The 20,634-nt window shown below is 34.9% G+C and overlaps 4 protein-coding genes across 4 annotated transcripts; 3 read left to right on the plus strand and 1 right to left on the minus strand.

The window, feature by feature from the left end:
- Positions 1-6,128: 6,128 nt before the first annotated feature.
- Positions 6,129-9,114, plus strand: LOC18020932 (RINT1-like protein MAG2). The gene is made up of 4 exons (XM_006404288.2): positions 6,129-6,477; positions 6,667-6,768; positions 6,947-7,047; positions 7,136-9,114. Exons 1-4 carry the CDS (start codon positions 6,183-6,185, stop codon positions 8,918-8,920), a joined length of 2,283 nt encoding a protein of 760 aa, XP_006404351.2. The 5' UTR covers positions 6,129-6,182; the 3' UTR covers positions 8,921-9,114.
- Positions 9,115-10,670: 1,556 nt separating this feature from the next.
- On the plus strand, positions 10,671-13,369 carry LOC18020933 (microtubule-associated protein RP/EB family member 1A). The gene is made up of 8 exons (XM_006404289.2): positions 10,671-11,035; positions 11,611-11,679; positions 11,766-11,852; positions 11,953-12,059; positions 12,149-12,291; positions 12,384-12,433; positions 12,565-12,678; positions 12,919-13,369. The coding sequence occupies exons 1-8, from the start codon at positions 10,928-10,930 to the stop codon at positions 13,084-13,086; spliced, it is 846 nt and encodes a 281-aa protein (XP_006404352.1). The 5' UTR covers positions 10,671-10,927; the 3' UTR covers positions 13,087-13,369.
- Positions 13,370-13,456: 87 nt separating this feature from the next.
- LOC18020934 (pectinesterase 1) lies at positions 13,457-14,563 on the plus strand. The gene has a single exon (XM_006404290.2). The coding sequence runs from the start codon at positions 13,626-13,628 to the stop codon at positions 14,313-14,315; it is 690 nt and encodes a 229-aa protein (XP_006404353.1). The 5' UTR covers positions 13,457-13,625; the 3' UTR covers positions 14,316-14,563.
- LOC18020935 (PH, RCC1 and FYVE domains-containing protein 1) lies at positions 14,411-18,057 on the minus strand. Its single transcript, XM_024157733.1, is given in 8 exon segments — positions 14,411-14,681; positions 14,765-14,911; positions 14,996-17,152; positions 17,155-17,406; positions 17,478-17,558; positions 17,641-17,730; positions 17,824-17,910; positions 18,010-18,057. Coding segments are annotated over 8 exon segments (2,922 nt in total). The 3' UTR covers positions 14,411-14,621.
- Positions 18,058-20,634: the final 2,577 nt, after the last annotated feature.

A 20,634-nucleotide genomic window follows, 5' to 3' on the forward strand; every position in this document is an offset into this window, starting at 1 on the left:
GAGTTATTATCCCTATTTAATCCAATATTCCATTATTTTAACATATTGAGTTATAGCATTCTCTTACATTTTCATATTGATATTAAATAGGGATAATAACTTTCTTTTTTTATGTAGAGCTCATCTTAAACTTAGTGGACCGGAGACTTTATTGGGTACACCAGAAATTTGGCGATTCCACATCATCCTATAGGATTGGCGATGCCCCTCTTGATGTGAATATATCCGGCTTCTCCCCAATCACCACCGTAAGAGTTCTTAACGAACCAAAAAATTTTTTTTCTCCTGTCCGACTCTGTTCCATACCCGACAATTGTCATGCGTGACTTAGTTTTTTTTTTTTTGTCAAATCTTATAGAAGAAATTATTATTATTAAATTATTAGATTACAAGATCCTAATACATATATATATAGCGTTTAACATTAACATATTTGATAACAACAAATAATGTAAATTTTCTTAATCCTTATCACAATATGTTATCTATGAAAATATTCTTTGGTTGGATTCACCGGCTTCACTTTATAACTGGGCTCTTAATGGCCCACAATACTTGGTTCGTACTTACTCTCCAAGATATCTTCAATATCCTCCCGCACGACAAAGGTTGTATGCGAAACCCAAAAATCTGCAGTCACAATGCAGAACATGTTTGTTGTGGACACTTGTCGAAGATGGACAAAACAGGTCATTGACTCTGGATATAAACTTTAGTCAGGGATGGAACTTCAGCTCGTCTTTGGTCTGAAAAAAAAGGGAATAACATCCGGTGGATGCGAATTTCTACAACTCCACAAATAATCATCTTTGTATAGGACAGTCCAGTAAATCAGATTAAAAAAATGACCTAAAAACATAAGCGTTCCAATACAAATCCATAAACCCTAAACCAACTTCCTCGTAATAGAAAAAGGCAAAACATATAAATTCTGAGATATTCTAAATTTAAGAATAAATCTCAAAGCAAAAAAAAATATATCCCGTGAAAACCCTAACTTTTAAAGAAAATATCTCTTAAGAAACTTTTGATAATAAGTTCTTAAACTTGAAAGAAAGAAAACATAAATTATAACCAAAAACTTAATTTAAAAAACCAAAAATAATGATTTGGACTAAACACACGTAACAAAAAAAAACCAAACTAGAAAAACTAATTAAAAAGAGTAGAACAAAAGAATCATGTGATGGTATTTCACGTCATCTTCATCATCGTCATCACCATCTTCCTCACCGTCTTCAACACCAAGGATCATTGTTTTCTTAATCACACTAAACTTCTATTGCGGAACCGTTAACTTTGATCATAGAAATCGAAAGCTTTCATACCATGTCAAATCTTATAAAATAGAATATTATTATTAAGTTATTGGATTAGAAGATCCTAACATATATATAGCGTTTAACATTAACATATTTGATAACACCAAATAATGTAAATCGATGAAACGTAGACAACAGCAAACAAACAATCGATGCATACATTTCGGGGTTTAGAATTAAACTATTGTGAGAGCGAGCGATGGAGCATTAATTAATTGAGGGGTTTATTGATGAAACTCCATTGATGAAAAAAGAGAAAAAAAAAAGTAAAAAGCTATCTCCTTTATTTATTTTGTTTTTGATCGATGCATACATTTATATTGAGGGGTTTAAAGTAAAAATATTTTGAGAGACATTGATTAATTAAGGGGTTTAAAGTACGTAAGCTCCCTGTAATCGAGCCAAGCCTTTTCGTACACCTCCGTCTCATAGGATTGCTACCTCTGTCGTGTCCGTCAGTGACATGGAGATGGGGCACTAGCCGGAATATTTCTCCGATCCCTCGACCACCTGACTGTCGCCGGAAACAACCTTGAGAAACTCGAGTTTGGAGTTGGTCTGTAAGTTGTGCTGGGAGATTGCGAACTTGGCTATAACATCTAGGTGAGGGTCCTTCATGTCTTCGATGGGAAGCCATTGACCAGTTATCTCGTCCTCTGAGTCCTCCATATCTTCTTCTTTTTTTTGCCATTTTTTTTTCTTTGGCTCTCTTGTTGTCTATGTATTACTTAAGGAAAATCTCAAAATCTCAAAATGTAAAGGAAACAAAAAAAATTATAATTATCCCGGATCATTTTACCACGTGGGATTGACATACATACAAGTGATAAAATTATGATATGTGTCATAATTATGTAGATTGTAACGAGGTATTTTACATTGAATAATTATATTTGGGTAATTGATTGATGTTTTTTAAACAAAAATTCATTCTTTTTAATATTTTCTAAGAAGTTAAATAGAATGAAATATACAAATTGGATTTTCATAAAGATTTGTAAATATGTATATTTTTTATGGAAATAATTACAAATCTGTATAGTAATAATTCCTACCTATTATAGTGCTTTTCATATATACATATATATATGGATATATATATATATTCAAATATATAGTAGTGATGATTGTATATATATCATTACTATGTGTTATGAAAATAAATACAGATATGTATATTAATGATTCCGAAATAGTATAGCAACATTTAATAATGTTTTCAAAGACATTAATCACTATTTAAGCACTACGTTTGAATACCATATATATATATATATATATAATTTTGAATAGTATAACAATTTTTAATAATCATATATATCTTATATATAAAAATTGCTCAACTTTCTCTATATAGTTGATACATCAGCATTGTAGAAGTTAACACTTATCACTTAAATTTTAATTAATAAATTTTAATATTAAATTTTATTAATTAAAAAATATGAAAAGTTTATTTTATTAATTGACTCTTACCTAACATTTATATTAATGTTAAACAAAAATTTTGTTATAATTAATTAAAAATATTGATACATATGTATTTAATTTTTATATAACTATAGATTACTTAATAATATTCAAGATGTATTTTAAATTAATTTTTAAGATTATTTATAATAAAATACTAACAAATAACAAATGAAATGATGATTATATTAATTTTTTTTCTTAATTAATTATTAATTAATATTTCTGTAAATATTAAACAAAAAATTATGTTATAACTAATTAAAAATATTGAATGATATTTATTAATTTTAATATAACTTTAAATTATTAAATAATATTCAACACAATTTTAAATTAATATTATAAAAAAATTTAGAATAAAATATTAACAAATAAGTCAGTAACAAGTGATGATTATATTAATTTTTATAAAAATATAAAAAAAATTAAAAAATTAAAAAGAAAAATCTGCACGTAACGTGCAGATATTCACCTAGTGTATATATGATTTAAGGTGATTTCTCTCTCTTTATGCGCCATGTCACCATTTGTAACAAGGACACATATCCCATCTTTTAATGCGTTTACTTCATCTTTCTCATTCATAAGTAAAAACAAAATAAACCAAAACAAAAAATAAAATAAAAAAACCTCACTTCCTCTTTCAATCGTCTCATTTTCTTTCTTTCTCCGTGTTTATAAATTTAATACTATTTTCTTTGGTTGTCTAAATCCAAATACCAAAAATGGAACGAACAAACATCAACATCACTCCAAAATCTAAACCGGTAATTATATATATGAAACATGACACCTGTCTTTTCACATAGTTATTAAATTAAAAATTTTAAAATGAAAAGTTCAAAACTAATTAATATCACTAATTTTAACATAATTTTTTTTGTTTCCTTCATATGTTTTTATGTTCATAACAATTAAGTTACATTAAAATTAAGGTTTTCCATATTTCTAATAAAATATATAAACAACATTTCTAATGTTTTAGTATACTAACTTGATACTTTTTCTTCTGGCTTATTTTTGTTGTAAACATTTTTCCGAAACTTGTTCTATGAACGAATGTAAAGATATGTAATGTTCTCTTCATTCACATATTTTGCGATTTTTATAGATCAACTATGATATTTTTATAGTTATATTTCATTGTAAAACATAAAACATGTAGTTTTTATCATAAACATGAGACTATATTTTAAAACAATACAACCCAAAATGATGTAGCTTTTATCTACATTTTTTTACTCTTATCATATTTATAATTTCTAGAATGATAAAATAATTTTCATGTTTACCCTACTTCTAATCCTAAAAAAAAAATTTGTTTGATAAAGATTTTTTTAAAAAAAAAATTAATACCAAACAATTAAGCAAATTACCATATTCTTATAATTAACTATGTGTATATATCAACACAAATATATTTTTAAAAATATTATGTGAAACAAAACCGTATACAAGTCTAGTGTTTTTAAAGACACTAATCACTAAGCACTACGTTTACATATAAATCCTGAAATTTGTGTATTAACAGATAAGATGTGTGTTTATATAAATAAGTAAAGTGATTATGTCATCTTTTTCAATATGGTTAGTGAAGTATCAGAACATGTTCATTATGATTCTTTAAAATAAGGGATAACGACATAAACTCACGTCGAGATAAAAATACTTTAATACTCATCACAGTTTGTTTGGATCATCAAGTTTTTGTAGGAAGTCTCGACTCTCGACCAGTTAGTGACAAGTCCAAAGACATGTCTAAATGTTGACTCTCTTTTTTACTAGATTCTGGGCTAAAGCTGGCAGTTATTTCTAACCTTCATCCTTTTTTAAGTTGAGTTAACCATACTTAATAAGGTGAAGCTTGATGACTCGTTTTATTTATTAGTAGTGTGTACAGTGTACTCAACTAGAGTTAGAAGTAAGAACTCCTAAAAATTAAAACTAATGGGAGTTTATTTTATGGTAGAACCATTAAGACCTTAAAAGTGAAATCTAATCCTATTTTATGTGTGATAGTTATTTTCTCGTTGACAAAAAATTTGATAATTTTTCTTCACGTTTTAACCCTCGTGAGTCGTGACCGTATATACATAGAATAGCTCATCAAAGCTACATTTTTGTGTACCGACATGGTTACGGACTTACGGTCCATTCGATTATTGAAGAGTCCGGAAATGTATGTTTCATGGGGAAATGAATTTATGTTACACTTAAAAAAATTGTATCAATCAATAAACCAGTTTTGTTTTGAAAAAAAAAAACAATTGACTTGGATCCTCTGTTCTTATAGCTGTCAAAATGGACTGTTCATGTCCATTTTGGCCCGTCTAATATTGTCCAATTTGATTGTGGATAAATGGTGACCATGTCCATTAGCGACCATTTCCATTAAGACCATGCCCATTAATGACCATATCTAAATGAGCTGTCTATGAGTGTTTACTGGTCACATAGCATAACTGAATAACATATTGTTTTTTTATATAAATAATATTTCATTTGACATTAATATGAAACTGAGATTTTGCGTTTTTGACGGAAAACGAGATTTTTCGTTTTTGACAAGAAATCAAATTTTTTTTGCATTTTGATGGGAAATCGAGATTTTCCGTTTTTGGCGGGAAATCGAGATTTTGAGTTTTTGACGGAAAATCAAGATTATGTGGGAAACCTTGATTTAATGGTTTTCGCGGGAAAATGAGATTTTTGTGGATTTTGGTGAAAAAACAATATTTTGCTGTTTGGAGGACATCAAATTTTTTTTGTTTTGACGGAAAAATCATAATTTTGCAGATTTTGCAGGAAAAAGTTTGATTTAATGATTTCACGAAAAAATAGATTTTGCGGTTTTTGGCGGGAAACCGAATTTTTTGTTTTTAGGAGTTTTAGCAAAATTTTTGTTTTGATGAGAAATTGTTTTGACAATTTAAAAAAAAAAATAATTATGAATATGTTATATTGAGGGTTATTTTAGTTTTTTGTTTTTAGAAGCTAAATTTGCATCCACAACTCTACATTTTTCAGCATTTTAAAATTTTAACCTAATTTTTTTTGTTCATTGGGCGGATCAATATCCAAAATGTCCAATCCATTTTATCTATGTGCGAAAATGGACAAAGCTCACTTCAACCCGTTTCAAAAATGGGTTTATCCATAACCAGTTCAAAATGCTACGCGGACAAACCATACACTGCCTATCCATTTTGACAGCTCTATCTGTTCTTAAAAAGATGGACTATACTCGAGAAAAGAAAGCAAGATGGGCCAACTAAGGCCCACTGATTTGAGTAACTCGACTCAACTCGTCAACACTTGACTCAGTGTCCTCTTCTAACGAATTTTCTGATTTGATCTCCATGAAATTGAGGCCACGACGAACCGTGAATGGACGCGATCAAACCACTTCCTCAGGTCTCGAGTTTCTCCGCTTCGCTCTTTAGCTTCCTCGATGACAGTTTCAGAGACGCCACGGATCTCTCCCAGTCTCCGGTTCTGGTTTCCGAGTTACGCGCTGAGATTTCCGATTTGGATCAGAGATTGGCCGGGCTGAATCGCCAGCTCGAGTCCGGTCTCGCTGCTTACGCTTCGTTTTCGGGCCGCATCGGTGGTCTATTTTCCGGAGTCAATGCCAAGCTCGCTGATCTCTCTTCTTCTACCTGCGTTCCGCGCTTAGCATCAGGTTCGTATGATTACGACGCGAGTTTATTGGATTCGTCTGCCGAAACAGCAAAATGCAGATTATGTTCGTGAAATGCTGTAGTCAAAGATGAAAATTCGGTTTTGGGTGGTGAGAGATTCTTGGAAATGCCGTCAAAAATTGTGACGTTCTTTTAAATTTGAGAATCTTTTGTCTGTCTTATACATTCAGATGGCGGAAAGGAGGAGGAGACGACGGAGCTTGTAGCTGGGGAGGAGCTTCCATCACTGGCAAAGGAGGTAGCACAAGTTGAGTCTGTGAGGGCTTATGCTGGTAAGTTGGCTTCCTTTGGTGTTTATGAATTGGTGTTTTTGATGGGTTGATCGAGATTATTTATACCACCCAAATTTGGAATTTGCAATCTTCTTCTTTCTTAGTTTGGTCACTGTAGAGTTCATTTTTTTCCTTTTAGTTACTTTCAATCTTTTCAAGATGTTTCTCAATGTTTCAGAGACTGCACTAAAACTTGACACTCTAGTGGGTGATATCGAGGATGCAGTGATGTCTTCTATGAACAAAAACTTGATATCACCTCGGTCAAGCAGTTTTGAAGTAAGCACACTATCTTCAGCTAGATTGTGCTGTGTATAACTTCAGACCATATGTGTGGACCAATGTTTTAAATGTTACTGATCTTCAGGAAGTGCGTCTACATGCTATCAAAACACTTAAAAAGACAGAAGAGATACTGAGTGTAGTGGCAAGGAGACATCCTCGGTGGGCACGTCTTGTTTCTGCAGTTGATCACAGAGTAGATAGAGCTTTAGCCATGGTGAGACCTCAAGCAATTGCTGATTACAGAGCGTTGCTTACTTCTCTTGGATGGCCACCACAGCTTTCAACCTTAACTTCACCAAGCCTTGATTCAAAGTCAGACAATGTCCAAAATCCGCTTTTCAACATGGAAGGGAACCTCAAAAGTCAATACTGTGGAAATTTCCATGCCCTGTGTAGCCTACAGGGGTTGCAGTTGCAAAGAAAGTCGCGGCAGCTTGGGAACCATAAGGGAGAAAATGTTCTTTTCCACCAGCCACTCTGGGCTATTGAAGAGCTGGTCAACCCTCTCACAGTTGCATCTCAGCGACATTTCACAAAGTGGAGCGAAAAGCCTGAATTCATTTTTGCCCTTGTATATAAAATCACAAGGGACTATGTGGACTCCATGGATGAGTTATTACAACCGCTTGTTGATGAAGCTAAGCTAGCTGGATACAGTTGCCGAGAAGAGTGGGTTTCTGCTATGGTAAGCTCACTGTCTTTGTATTTGGTGAAAGAGATATTCCCTATATATGTTGGTCAGCTAAATGAAGCAAACGAAACTGATCTTCGTTCTGAGGCTAAGGTTTCGTGGCTCCACCTCATTGACCTGATGATCTCTTTTGATAAGCGAGTTCAGTCTCTGGTATCGCAATCAGGAATACTTTCGCTTCAAGAAGACGGGAATCTTTTGAGAATTTCCTCTCTATCAGTTTTCTGTGACAGACCTGATTGGCTCGATTTATGGGCAGAGATAGAGCTAGATGAGAGGCTCGTCAAATTCAAGGCGGAGATAGATAACGAAAGGAATTGGACAGTGAAGGTCCAAGACGAACTCATCTCTTCTTCCAACGTGTACAGACCACCAATAGTTTCCAGCATCTTTCTGCAACACTTGTCATCAATAATCGAACGATCCAAATCAGTGCCAGCCATTTATTTAAGGGCAAGGTTTCTGAGACTGGCAGCGTCACCAGCAATCCAGAAGTTCTTGGATAGCCTCCTTCTCAGGTGCCAAGAAGCCGAAGGACTAACTGCTTTAACCGAAAACAACGATCTAATCATGGTCTCAAACTCTATCAATGCTGCTCACTACATTGAATCAGTCTTGGAAGAATGGTGCGAGGATGTCTTCTTCCTCGAAATGGTAACCGGACAATACAATCCACAGGAAGTTACAGGACTTGAGAACTTTACAGAACCTTCTGAAGGTATCTTCGGAGAAGAGTTTGAGAAGCTGGAGAAGTTCAGGCTAGAGTGGATTAACAAGTTGTCAGTGGTGGTCTTGAGAGGCTTTGATGCCCGAACTCGAGAGTATATAAAGAACAGAAAGCAATGGCAGGAGAAGGGAGACAAAGAATGGACGGTGTCGAGGGCACTAGTTGGGGCTCTAGACTACTTGCAAGGAAAGACATCGATAATAGAAGAAAATCTAAACAAAGCAGACTTTACAGCTATGTGGAGGAGTCTAGCCTCAGAGATAGACAAGTTGTTCTACAACAGCATCTTGATGGCGAATGTGAAGTTTTCTGATGATGGAGTCGAAAGGTTTACAGAGGACATGGAGGTTCTATATGGGGTTTTCAGGGCGTGGTGCGTTAGACCCGAAGGTTTCTTCCCTAAACTAAGCGAGGGGCTGAGACTGCTTAAGGTAAAGAGAAGCATGTGAAGGATTAGGGCCTTGCCTATGGGCCTATGGCTATAGAAAAGACACAATGGGGGCCCATTTTTTTTAATAAAGTCCATTTGATGAATAGTTAACTTTTAAACTGTAGAAAAATGTGAGTTTTGTTTACATTAGCAACTAATATTTTTTTTCAGCGAAAAACAACAGCAACTAATGAAAAAGTTAATCAAATTGGACAATACTGTATCACATGGAAGACTTAACAATTTCTTCTTCTTTTTCACAACAACATTATCAACTGGTATTTGCTAGTTTTGTTAAATATTTTTGTTCATTATAAATTTATTTTATATATTATTAGATTTTGCTTTATTTGTGACAAAACTCAAATAATTAGCTAATTTGTTTACTTTTCTAAAGTACTCCTTCCGTATTTTTTTAAATGTCGTTTTGGAGTTACTTTTTTGTTATAAATTAAGTATCGTTTTGAATAAATAATGTAATTTCTGCTAATAATTTCTCATATTAGCCCTCAATTAATAAAACACAAACATTCATACAATCGTAATTTGTTGTTTTGTTTGAGGTTAGTGTAGTCTTTCTCTAATTTTTCTTAATAAACGTGCAGCAATCTAAAACGACACTTAAAAAAATACGGAAAGAGTATGATTTGAAAATTTTGTTATTTATTGTAATCTTGGGAATTTAGAAACAATCAAACTATGTTATGACTTTTTGTTGAAATTAATATTATCTTTGTTTATAAAACTAAAACAATTGATACAGGTTGATAGAGTTTGATTATTACCGCAATTAGGAGTATTTCTAGAGTCCACTTCTTCTCCACACTACGAGAGAGGAAAAATGTAAAAACTACCATTAAACCAGTCCTGTAACAAAAAAAAATAAGTGATTTGGCTACCTAATTTAGCAAAACAAATATGGTTAAAAGTTTTGCTTTTAAAATTTTGGTTAGTGACTTTATAAAAAAAAAAAACAGTAGAAAAACTAATGTTATCAAATTTTTGTTGTTTATTTTCATTTAATTTAATTAGGATGATGTTAAATATTATTTATTTTGTACTAAATTAGGACAATAATATTATTAGTTTTATATGAATTAAGGTTTTTTTTTTCTAATATCGACTCTAGATTATGTATTACCATGGCTCTGTTATGGATTTGTCATCGTTATGGCTCATGGCTCTGTTATAACCATCGTCATGTTTAGCCGTGCACCAAGGTATCTCTCAAGAAATGTGTTTTACCAGTGCCACTTTCAACCACAATGACCAGGTTGTACCTTGCAACCTTAAAAAAGAATAATTCATCATTAGTTTAATTTATTAATAAAATAACTATAACAGAATTGCGTACTTAGACAAAGAGTTCGTTATACTTGCTAATAACTATAACAAACTCTTTTTCTACTTTATTACATATCTTCTATTCATTCATTCAAATACTACAAATCCAATTCCTTGATAACTTGTTTATACCACGATTAAGTCCATCTTATTCAATTTCCTTTCCAAAATCATATACAAATTCTTAGTGTGTAAGATTTAGCACCCACAATGTATTTCTATATTTTTTTTCTGACATCATGTACATTTTTATTCGAAGTTATTAATAAGAATAAAAAAATATTAGTTCACGTTTCACAATTCACAATCACACGAAACATTAAACGAATAATAATTTGTCGTCTTAAAAAAACGTATAATAATTTAATAAAAAATTAAATGTGCAACCTTTCCAGTTGCCGCTGCCAGCGTTAACCTCTCTCTCTGCTTTGCTTTTCTTTTTCCCTTTCCTCAGACTCTCTCTCTCTCCCTCCGACCTTTTCTCTACTTCAGTTTCTCTCCCTCACAAGCAAAACCAAAGCAGATCGAAATCGCCTGTAAAGGAGATTTCTTTACATATTCTACTGACTACTGATTTTCCATCAATACCCAAAATTTCTATCGCTCTTGTTTCATCTGGTTTCCAAGAGCAAAACAGAAAGGTTTATTTTTTTTTTGTGGGTTTAGTGAGAACCAAACTCAAATGGCAACGAACATCGGAATAATGGATAGTGCCTACTTCGTCGGAAGAAACGAGCTCCTTACTTGGATCAACGATCGCCTTCAGCTCAATCTCTCTCGCGTCGAAGAGGTAATGAATGTTGTTCGATTTGTGAGTATATCTGCATGTGAGCTTTCTTTAATTCTTCTATTGTTCCTTTTGCTAACTTATCTGCGATCAGAATTTCAGTTTCTTGTCCATTTCTTCCAAGGGTTTCATGTTCGTAATCTCGCTGGAGATATAGATTCGTGAAATGGTATTTTCATTGTTATATAGTGGTAGTGTTGATTTGGTTCATTTGCTGGATAATTGGGGAATTAGGGTTTAGAACTTGGAGATAATTGCAGCTTCAGGTTTGATTAGTCTCAATTTGGAAAATGGTATGAGATTTGGGGCTGAGTTATGATGAGTCTTGTGATTTTGTGAGTGTGAAATGATGTTTAGATATAAAGTGACCAAGGGTTTTTGGCTTTGGTTATGTATGATTGTTTAGTTGCTTTGAGTGTTAAAATTTCAATGTCATAGATTCATGAGTTATCTTCTCATGAAGAAATGTCCTTAACTTAGCTCTAATCAGACGGATCTAAAAGAATCCTACTAGTTCTGTAATGAAAGTTCGTGTAGGATGTTGTTGTTCTAAGTAAACTTTCTGGGGATTTTGTTAGGCTGCATCTGGTGCTGTGCAATGTCAGATGCTTGATATGACCTTTCCAGGAGTTGTGCCAATGCACAAGGTGATTTGATTTCACTTTTATTATCTATCATTCGCACGTTTCTTCTGCTTCTTAGTGGCTTAATATGTTAAGTCCTTCTCTGCAAGGTTAATTTTGATGCAAAGAATGAGTACGAGATGATACAAAACTACAAGGTCCTGCAAGATGTGTTCAACAAGCTGAAAGTTACAAAGGTAAATTAAAACATATCTCGATTTGTTGCCTTCCTGTAATATCTCTGAATGTATATCTTTCACTCACCTTGTTTTGTCCTGCTGAAAAAAAAAACTTCAGCCATTGGAAATTAACAGGCTTGTCAAAGGTCGACCACTTGATAACTTGGAGTTTCTGCAATGGCTGAAACGTTTCTGTGATTCCATAAACGGTGGCATTATGAATGAGTATTGTGGTTTCACCTGTTTGATTTTTTGAGCAATGTTATACCTTTCCATCGTCTCTCCCATATTCTGAAACTGACGGTTTCTTATAGGAACTATAATCCCGTGGAACGAAGAACAAAAGGTGGTAAAGAGAGGAGTGTTAAGGGATCTATTAAGATTTCAAAGTCACTGCAAACAAACAATAATCATCCTCCAGCAATTTCCAGTTCGGTTGGTCTTAGCAAAGCCTCAGGTCTGCCTGAAAAAAAAAACAGATTCTTTTATCCAAACATTTATAATTGTTTAATGTATCTTTCTAAACATCGTTTGAAACTTAATTCTCAGGGCCTAAGACAGCAAAAGCAGCTGAGGTCGTGCAGGCTTTGATGAAAGAGGTACACTCCCACAGATCCTAAACTCTTAGGAATGAAACTTTCATCATTTGTCAGATATAATAATCAACACTTTTTTTCTTTTCTGTGATCATGAGTAACTGAAACTTCATTTACCTCTTCTGCAATAACAGGTTACAGATCTTAAGCTTTCTGTTGATCTCTTGGAAAAAGAAAGAGATTTTTACTTCTCCAAGCTTCGGGATGTAGAGATACTTTGCCAAACTCCGGAACTTGAAGATACTCCAGTAAGTGATACTCACCATCTCCAATTCTCTGCTCCAAAATCGGTTTTCATAGATTTCGTGTTCCCTTTCTGTTATATTATCATATCATTCTTACACCAAGAAGAAAATAAGAGAGATCTTACCAATGAACTCATCAGATTTCATCAGCGAGAGAGCACATTTAGTTTTTCTCTTCATCGGAATTCAACTTTTGCAAAGATGATCGTGTTTGAATGTGATATATGCTTATGTGAAACGCAGATTGTGGGAGCAGTGAAGAAGATACTGTATGCAACCGATGCGAATGAGTCTGCACTAGAAGACGCTCAAGAGTACTTAAGCCAGTCCCTAGGAGTCGAAGCTGAAGAAGAAGAAGAGGAAGAAGAAGACGGAGAACAACAACAAGAAGAAGAAAAGACTCAAGCCTAATCTCTGACAATTAACAATCCTAAGCTCTGAAATTTCCAGCCTTGGCCTTCTCTTCAAAGTCTTCTTGGTTAAAAGGGAACTTGCCGAATCTTGAAGATGAATGAGCTTCCATTAGAAAGCTTTTAGTTTGAGAACATTGAGACTTGGCAAAACTCTAGAACTACCAGGTCCAGTGCTCCTTAGTCCTTACTATTCAAGATGTTTTTTTTTCTTGTTCTTTTTTGAAAAAAAACATCAAACTTGAGCCAGCCAGATTGAGAGAATCGAAAAGTTTCAGGCTTCTGAGAGAATCTTAAAAAAGTGTCAACCTTCTTCTCTTGGCCCTATATAATCTTGAATCATCAACGTAAAGTAAGTCAAACTACATATATTTGAAACTTTGGGAGAGAGAGAGAAAACGTGGGAGATAGAGATACGTTGCTACAAAAGTCACATTCCTTCCTTCTTCCTACATTCAAAGTTTCTCTCGTTGACTTTTCGCTCCCAAATCCCAAATCAGAGATTGATTCATCAAAAGCTTCCAAATTGTCTGTGTTTCAATGGAGTCGATCAACAACTTGAAAGGATACGGCAAAGTATCCGACCAAGAAAACCAGATTCTTCAATCTCCACTCCCTAAACCACCTTCCCGTAAAACCCTCATCGCCACCGTCTCCGTCGTATGCTTCCTCTTGATCCTCACCGTCGTCGCTTTAACCGCCGGAGCATTCACTCGTCCTTCACACCATCCTCCCGTCTCCTCCGCGTCTCTCAAGGAAGTCTGTGCCTTGACTCGTTACCCAGAGACCTGCCTCGATGCTCTATCTTCTTCTCTCAACGAATCGAACCCTGAATCAATCCTCTTGCTATCGATTCGAGTCGCTTCTCAAAAGGTCTCAAGCCTCTCCATGTCTTTCCGATCAATCAACGATATGCCTGAGGAAGCGGCGGTCGGCGACTGCGTGAAGCTGTACACCGACGCGCTGAGTCAACTCAACGAGTCGGTATCGGAGATCGAGAAGGAGAAGAATAAGGGAGGGGATTGGTTGACGAAGAGGGTCGTCGGAGATGTCAAGACGTGGATTAGCGCCGCCATGACTGATGGTGAGACTTGCTCCGATGGGCTTGAAGAGATGGGAACGACGGTGGGAAACGAGATCAAGAAAGAAATGGTGATGGCGAATCAGATGTTGAGCATTAGCTTGGCCATTGTTAGTGAAATGAAGAAGCTTTTGTTGATTCTTCACTAAAACCAAAACATAGAAAATCAAAAAGGTTGAAACTTTTTCTTCTTCTTCTTCTTCTTCTTCTTCTTCTTCTTCTCTTCTTCTTCTCTGTTTCTGTGTTTGAATGTCTTATACTCTGCTTTCTGTTCTTGCTCTGTAATTAATGACTACATTGATTTTATTTTTGGTATGTAATTTGATAAGAGGGATGTATCAAACTTGTCGTATTTTACATTCAACCCCAGAATTCTCAATCTATTTCAGTTTCCATCCCCTTTCTTTGCTTTGATCAGAGATTAGAGGCTATGTTCTCTAGTTAGATATTTAAAATCAAAACGAGCTTCGTCGTCTCCTTGTCTTGTCTACATCTTTCTTGGTCGCGTCCATTAACTGGAAGAAGAAAAAGAAGAAGAATTTGAATTCAAAGTAGGACTAACTAATGATTTCAGACAAAAGTGTGTCTTTGTGTGTACCTGCAGAGTAAGGGACCTGATTATCTCCTCTGAAGTTTTGATCTTGTCTGCATCATCACTCGCCATTAACACCGCAACTTCAAGCTTCTTCGAAGTTGTTCCCAGTTCGGCTTCAAGTTGTTTTGTTTTTCGGGTAAGCTCTTCCACCTGAGTACGTAAACTTGTTTTATCAAAAAAATCTACAGAGAAAACTTATCCTTACATTCAATAATGTTTTGGAGCTGGACTAACCTGTGCTTTGAGTACTGATATTTCCTGGTTAAGACACTGATTCGGTTTCTTTGTCCCTTCTTGCAGCAACTCCGTATCTGTAATGTCTGTAGTGAAGTCCGTTGCAACAGACTCAACCGGGCTTGATTTTATAGACAAAGGAAACAACTCAACAGAGCCTCTACGTGAAAACGGGAGACCAGAAGTCACAGAGTGTCTTACAAGAGAGGATGTGTCTGATTTCGAAGCACAATGCTTGGCGCGTTGTTTGCCTTCTTGATTAACAGAATCAAAAGATGTAAGCCTTGAGAGTCTCCGTATCCCTTTCAAGTTAAAACTACCTTTAATCTCCATACTCGAGTGATTCGACGAGCTACATGTTTCACCAATGGTTTTAAGATCAGGGATCTTGGATTGTCTAAAGAAATCAAACGAATCCACCCTAAGAAGCTGACGCTGTGGTGTTATGCCAATCTCTTCCATCTCGTTACTGCTAGATGGTAGACTCGCGTTTGAGAATCTTGCACTGTTCGCTGGAGTTCCTAAAAGTACTTCTCGAGCTCCTTCGAGTTTGATATAGCAGTCATCACACACACGGTAAGGCCTGTTCGTCTTGGGAGCCATGGCTGCTGCTAAGGACTTCTTGCTAGTGCATGAGTTACAAAAGACACTTCCACAGTTGTAACAGTTGTGTAGCTTCCTCATGTAGTTAAAAGGATGGCGACAACCAGAGCACTTTGAGCTATCTGTACCTGTGATTGGTTTGTGAAGACAAATGGTCGCTGTGTAGTTAGAGCCACACACAACTTTCCTCACTTGTTTACCTCTCAAAGCTCTCACAAGAGTCGGCACACGTCTGTACTCAGTATCTCCGTGTCCTAGCTGTCCGTTTGATCCTTTGCCCCAAGTGTAGACCTCAGCTTTCGAGTTCAAGACCGCGATATGGTGAAACCCGCAAGCCACTTCTTGTACAAAACTCTTTCCTAGAACACCTTCAATGCAAGAAGGAGCTCTCACTACATTGTCATGACTCGGATCAACGATTCCCATTGCATAGACTTGTCCGGACGCAGAGAGAGCAACGGTAATGCTCTGGCCACAAGCTACTTGTTGAAAGTTTGTTGTATCCAGCTCAGTTACACAAGATGGGATTAGTCTAGACTCTTTATCACCATGTCCTAGTTTCCCATCCTCTCCATCACCCCAAGTAAAGAGCTTTCCAGATGACGTGGCCTCACAGAAGACACTTACAACAGCAGCTGAATGCCAAACACCACAAGCTGTCTTTATCGTTCTGCAGCCACTTAACGACTCAACTTCTCTAGGTACGCTTGTGCTGATACGATCACCATGTCCAAGCGCGCCAAAAGTGCCATCACCATATGTAAACAGCTTACCTTCTGATGTCACAAAAGCTGTATGCCAAGGTCCACAAGAGATGGTTTTTACAATTATACCTTCCATCTGACCAAGTATCCGTACCGGTTTCCAGTGGCTAGCTTCACTACCAAGTCCAAGGAGACCAACATTGTGAGCTCCATCACCCCAAGCATATAAATCCCCTGAGGCTGTTACAGCACAAGTGTGAAACTCCCCACAATCAGCTATCTCCACCGATGTTCCATCAAATTCATCGATGAGTTTCGGCTGTGGAACATAGGAACAAACTCCATGTCCTAACCTGCCACCAGATTCTTCTCCCCAGCTGTACATCTGTCCCTGCTTTGTGACCAACACAGCGTAATTGGTACCGCAAGATATGCTCTGCGCATCAAGTGCCACATGTGATTTCAAGACTTTGGGCAAGAAGGATTCACTCATTAGAGAAGAACTGCTTTCACTTTTGTGCATACCACCTCCTAATAACCCATCTCCTATACTCTCTCCCCAAACAAAGACATCACAGAGAGACTTCAAGTCCTCAAAAGTGGATCCGTGACTAGATGAGCTCACTGCGCTTGAAACGCTATATTTACTTGTATCAACAGCAGGGGAGTTATTAGTAGGTCGATTCTCTAAATTCTCTGGAGACGAGTTATGAGGTTTATGGACCAGTTCGTCCAAAGAGAGTGCTCTTAGTACAGCAGTTTGTGACAAAACCTCCGAGAAAACTTTCCCCAGTCTCTGTGGAGTGTTGCAGTGAGACCCTGAGGCGGCCTTCTTTGCATGTTCCTGCAAAACAGTGCCAGATGAGATAGGATATTGACTAGGAAACAACTCTTGAAGAAAGAAACAAAAACCTCGCAGCTTGTGTCACTGCTGACGGATCTGATGTTAGACTTTGACTCCTTGCTCGAACTACTTTGTTCTCCATAGTCAGGAACAAAACTACGGCTTCTTGAGTGAACTACCAATGCAGAAGAGCTGTTTCGTGAGAGAAGAGCTCGAAGGGTAGTGATCCAGAACTCAGCTTCATCCTTGTCCTTGCATACCTATTCACAAGGCTCAATACAAGGCTTGAGGGAAGAACAAAAAGAGACCACAGAGAGCAAAAGTTACTAACCAAATCAAGAGACCGGTCGCCATATATAAGAGAAAAAGATTGATATTCCTTTGTGGGTTGAGGGTATCGTCGGAAAACTGCCTGAAAATGTTATTACAATAACATGATCAAGAATCTGCAGCAAAACACCAGAGAAATGATTCAAGACATTTTCAAAACTTACAGTTCGTTGTCCAGGTATGATCCTTGTCACAGAACTCAGTTTAAGACGTTTCTCCTTTTTCCCACAGTACCATAACAAATATATCTCATCCTGCATAAACAAGTATAGTATCACAATTGATTTTTTTTTTTTGGGGGGGAATTTGTAAAAGAGATTAAAAGGTCATCATGAATCGTTCGTTACACTTGAAAGCCGAAAAGGGTAGAATTTAGGTTTCCCACGCCGACCGTATTTCAACAGATACGCTCCTTTCTTCAGAATTGCTATCGCCTGCAATCAAAAATGTGAAGTAAGCTAAAAACATCGAATCACACTTGAGGAGGAAAATATGAAAACAGAGAGACTCAAGCAACAAGCACACGTACGTACCTGCTCGTTTTCCCTATCCGGGGGAACACTTCTCTGGAAAGAACCCATTCCAAGTTGGATTTACAACAGCAAAGAGCACCAGGTGATTCCAATGCTCGCCCCATATAAATAAAACCACCTTCGAGTTTTGGATGAAATGTGAAAAGGTTGTTTCTTCATCAAGATGTGTTGCTTCTCCTACGGAAATTAACCCTAAACAAAGATGGAATCAACAATCTCGTTTATCAATTAGAAATGCAATGACGGCAATAGATGAGCAATGGACAAAAATCAGAGAGAAATGTACCTAGTTCCTTGGTCCGCACGGCACGATTCTTTTTTCTGGAACAAATCAAATCGAATTGAAATTGCAGAACAAAAAGATGTTGAGAGGGAGAGAGAGGAGCTCCAAGCAATTTTATGGGACGAACTATATTACAAAGATCCCTCCCGGGTTTGGTCGTCTAGGTTTTCTCGCTTGACTTTCCCGAGAATCAGACAGAGAGATCGTTTAGGTTAATTTGGATTTGAAAAGGAGAGCGAGAGAAAAGAAAAGAAAACAAGGAGATTGTGACCCAGCGACGACGACGACAACAGATAAGAGAAAATGTCTGTGTAATTCTCCTTTTTGTTGGTCTCAGATGCGTTTATCTGTTATCATTTACAGTTGTTTTTTTTCTTCTTCATCATTGAGCTTCTGGTATCATTTTTCCGATAAACTGAATTTTTTTTTCTATATATATATATATATATATATATATATATATTAATTTCAGGTGCTATTTTATTTCGGTTTAATGAAATCACGTACCGGTTTACATTAAAATCGAAAATAATACAGCTGAAATGAAAAGAAAAATTTACCGATTTTTATCTAAGCTACCATATAAAAAATATATATCAGTTTACGTCTCAGAGAAAAAAATTATGTATCAGTTCATACTGTATATTTTTAGACAATTTCCGTTTTCTTAAATAAAATAAAAAAAAAACAAACTTAACTAACGGTATACAAAGATTTTTTTAATAAAAATTATCATTAATCAAACCGACCCAAACTAGGGTTCGACCGATTTTACAACAAGATTGAACCGCCAGCAAAATACGAACCGGTTTAAGCGACAATATTGAAATCGGGAAATCGGAGAAGACAATGGTGCCTACCAAGTTGCACAAAACCTTATTTGTTAACTAACAAAGCAAAGCTGCACAAAACCTTATTTGTTAACTGATTGTTAAGTCCCTCATCTATATACTTATTTTTGTAGTGATTTGCTTATATGTCGCGCTTACAGCGAGTTTCACCGTTTTTCGCTTACGTGTCAGCTCTAGAATTAGTTTCGACCACAAAAAAACCGTTTAACCTTGTTTTGCAATTACGTATCATTTCTTGATTGGTTATTATCTGATAACGTATAAAAAAACTTATAACAAACTGGTCTAAATTATTATGGTTAAATACTTAACTTCATTGTCAAATCAACCACTTTTCACTACTTCTCTCACAATTTTCAAAATTGTTTAACCTTTGCCTTCTTCTTCATTCTATCTATATAATATTTATAATGTATATACAAACAAATACAAAATATTGCTCAAAATACAAATCTACAAGAAAACGTTAAATTACTAATATACGTTATATAGATAATTGCTTAAAGAAAATTATGTTTGTCTTTGAAAAAATAAAAAAGGAAAGCTACAATTCATAACTAAAACCTAAACAACCTATATATAAAATCATGATTAATTTTAAATTATTATAGTTTAATGTTTAATTTCATAGTCAAAATTTTGGCTGTAAAAAGACTGTTTAGCCCTATTTTACAATTATGTGTCATTTTTTTATTGGTTCTTATTTCATGATGTGTAAAAAAAAAACTTAAAACAAACTGGTCTAAATTAGTAGGATTTAATGTTTAATTTTATAGTTAATCAAACTGTTTTTAAAATTATATATAACCAAAATTTTGAAAAAAAAATAACAAAAACGTTTTTTTTTAAAAAAAAATAAATTTATATCTCTTAGTGTTTACCATTTCTTATATTTCCGAAATTTAGAAAAAATCTAACAAAAATGAAAACTATATAAAAAGTAATGTAATGTCGTTTCAAAATAAATTAAAAAATTGAAATTTCAAAAAAAAAACTCTAACAAAAAAGTAAAAAAAAAAATATAATGTAATGATAGTATTTGTGATGTTTAAAACTTATAAAACATCTTTTGTACTAAAAAAATCATACTCCATGCACATAGAATAGTCATCAAAAGATTTCAAAACTATTTAAATTAAATTATTTGAATACTACTATGTTTTTATTTTACTCTCTTTTATTCTAAACTGTTTTCACGTTCATGTCTTCCAACATTAAAATACAAGAAAATCTAATAAATAAATATAGTCTAGAATAAAAATAAATGAATCCAAAATACTATTAAATTTTCAAACAATCAAATGGAAATCATATCAGTCCGCACAAGTCGCGGAAAAGTTAACTAGTTCTATGATTATTTCAACATTTATAAATATATAAAACCCTCGATCATGGGTTCATTAATAAGTTTAATATATGAATCGCAAATATATTGAGAAGTATGAAAACATGTATATATAAAGTGATTTCATCATATTGCTACTATTATAC

Source organism: Eutrema salsugineum, unplaced genomic scaffold (assembly GCF_000478725.1).
Source record: "Eutrema salsugineum unplaced genomic scaffold, Eutsalg1_0 scaffold_16, whole genome shotgun sequence".
In the NCBI taxonomy this organism is placed as follows: Eukaryota; Viridiplantae; Streptophyta; class Magnoliopsida; order Brassicales; family Brassicaceae; genus Eutrema; species Eutrema salsugineum.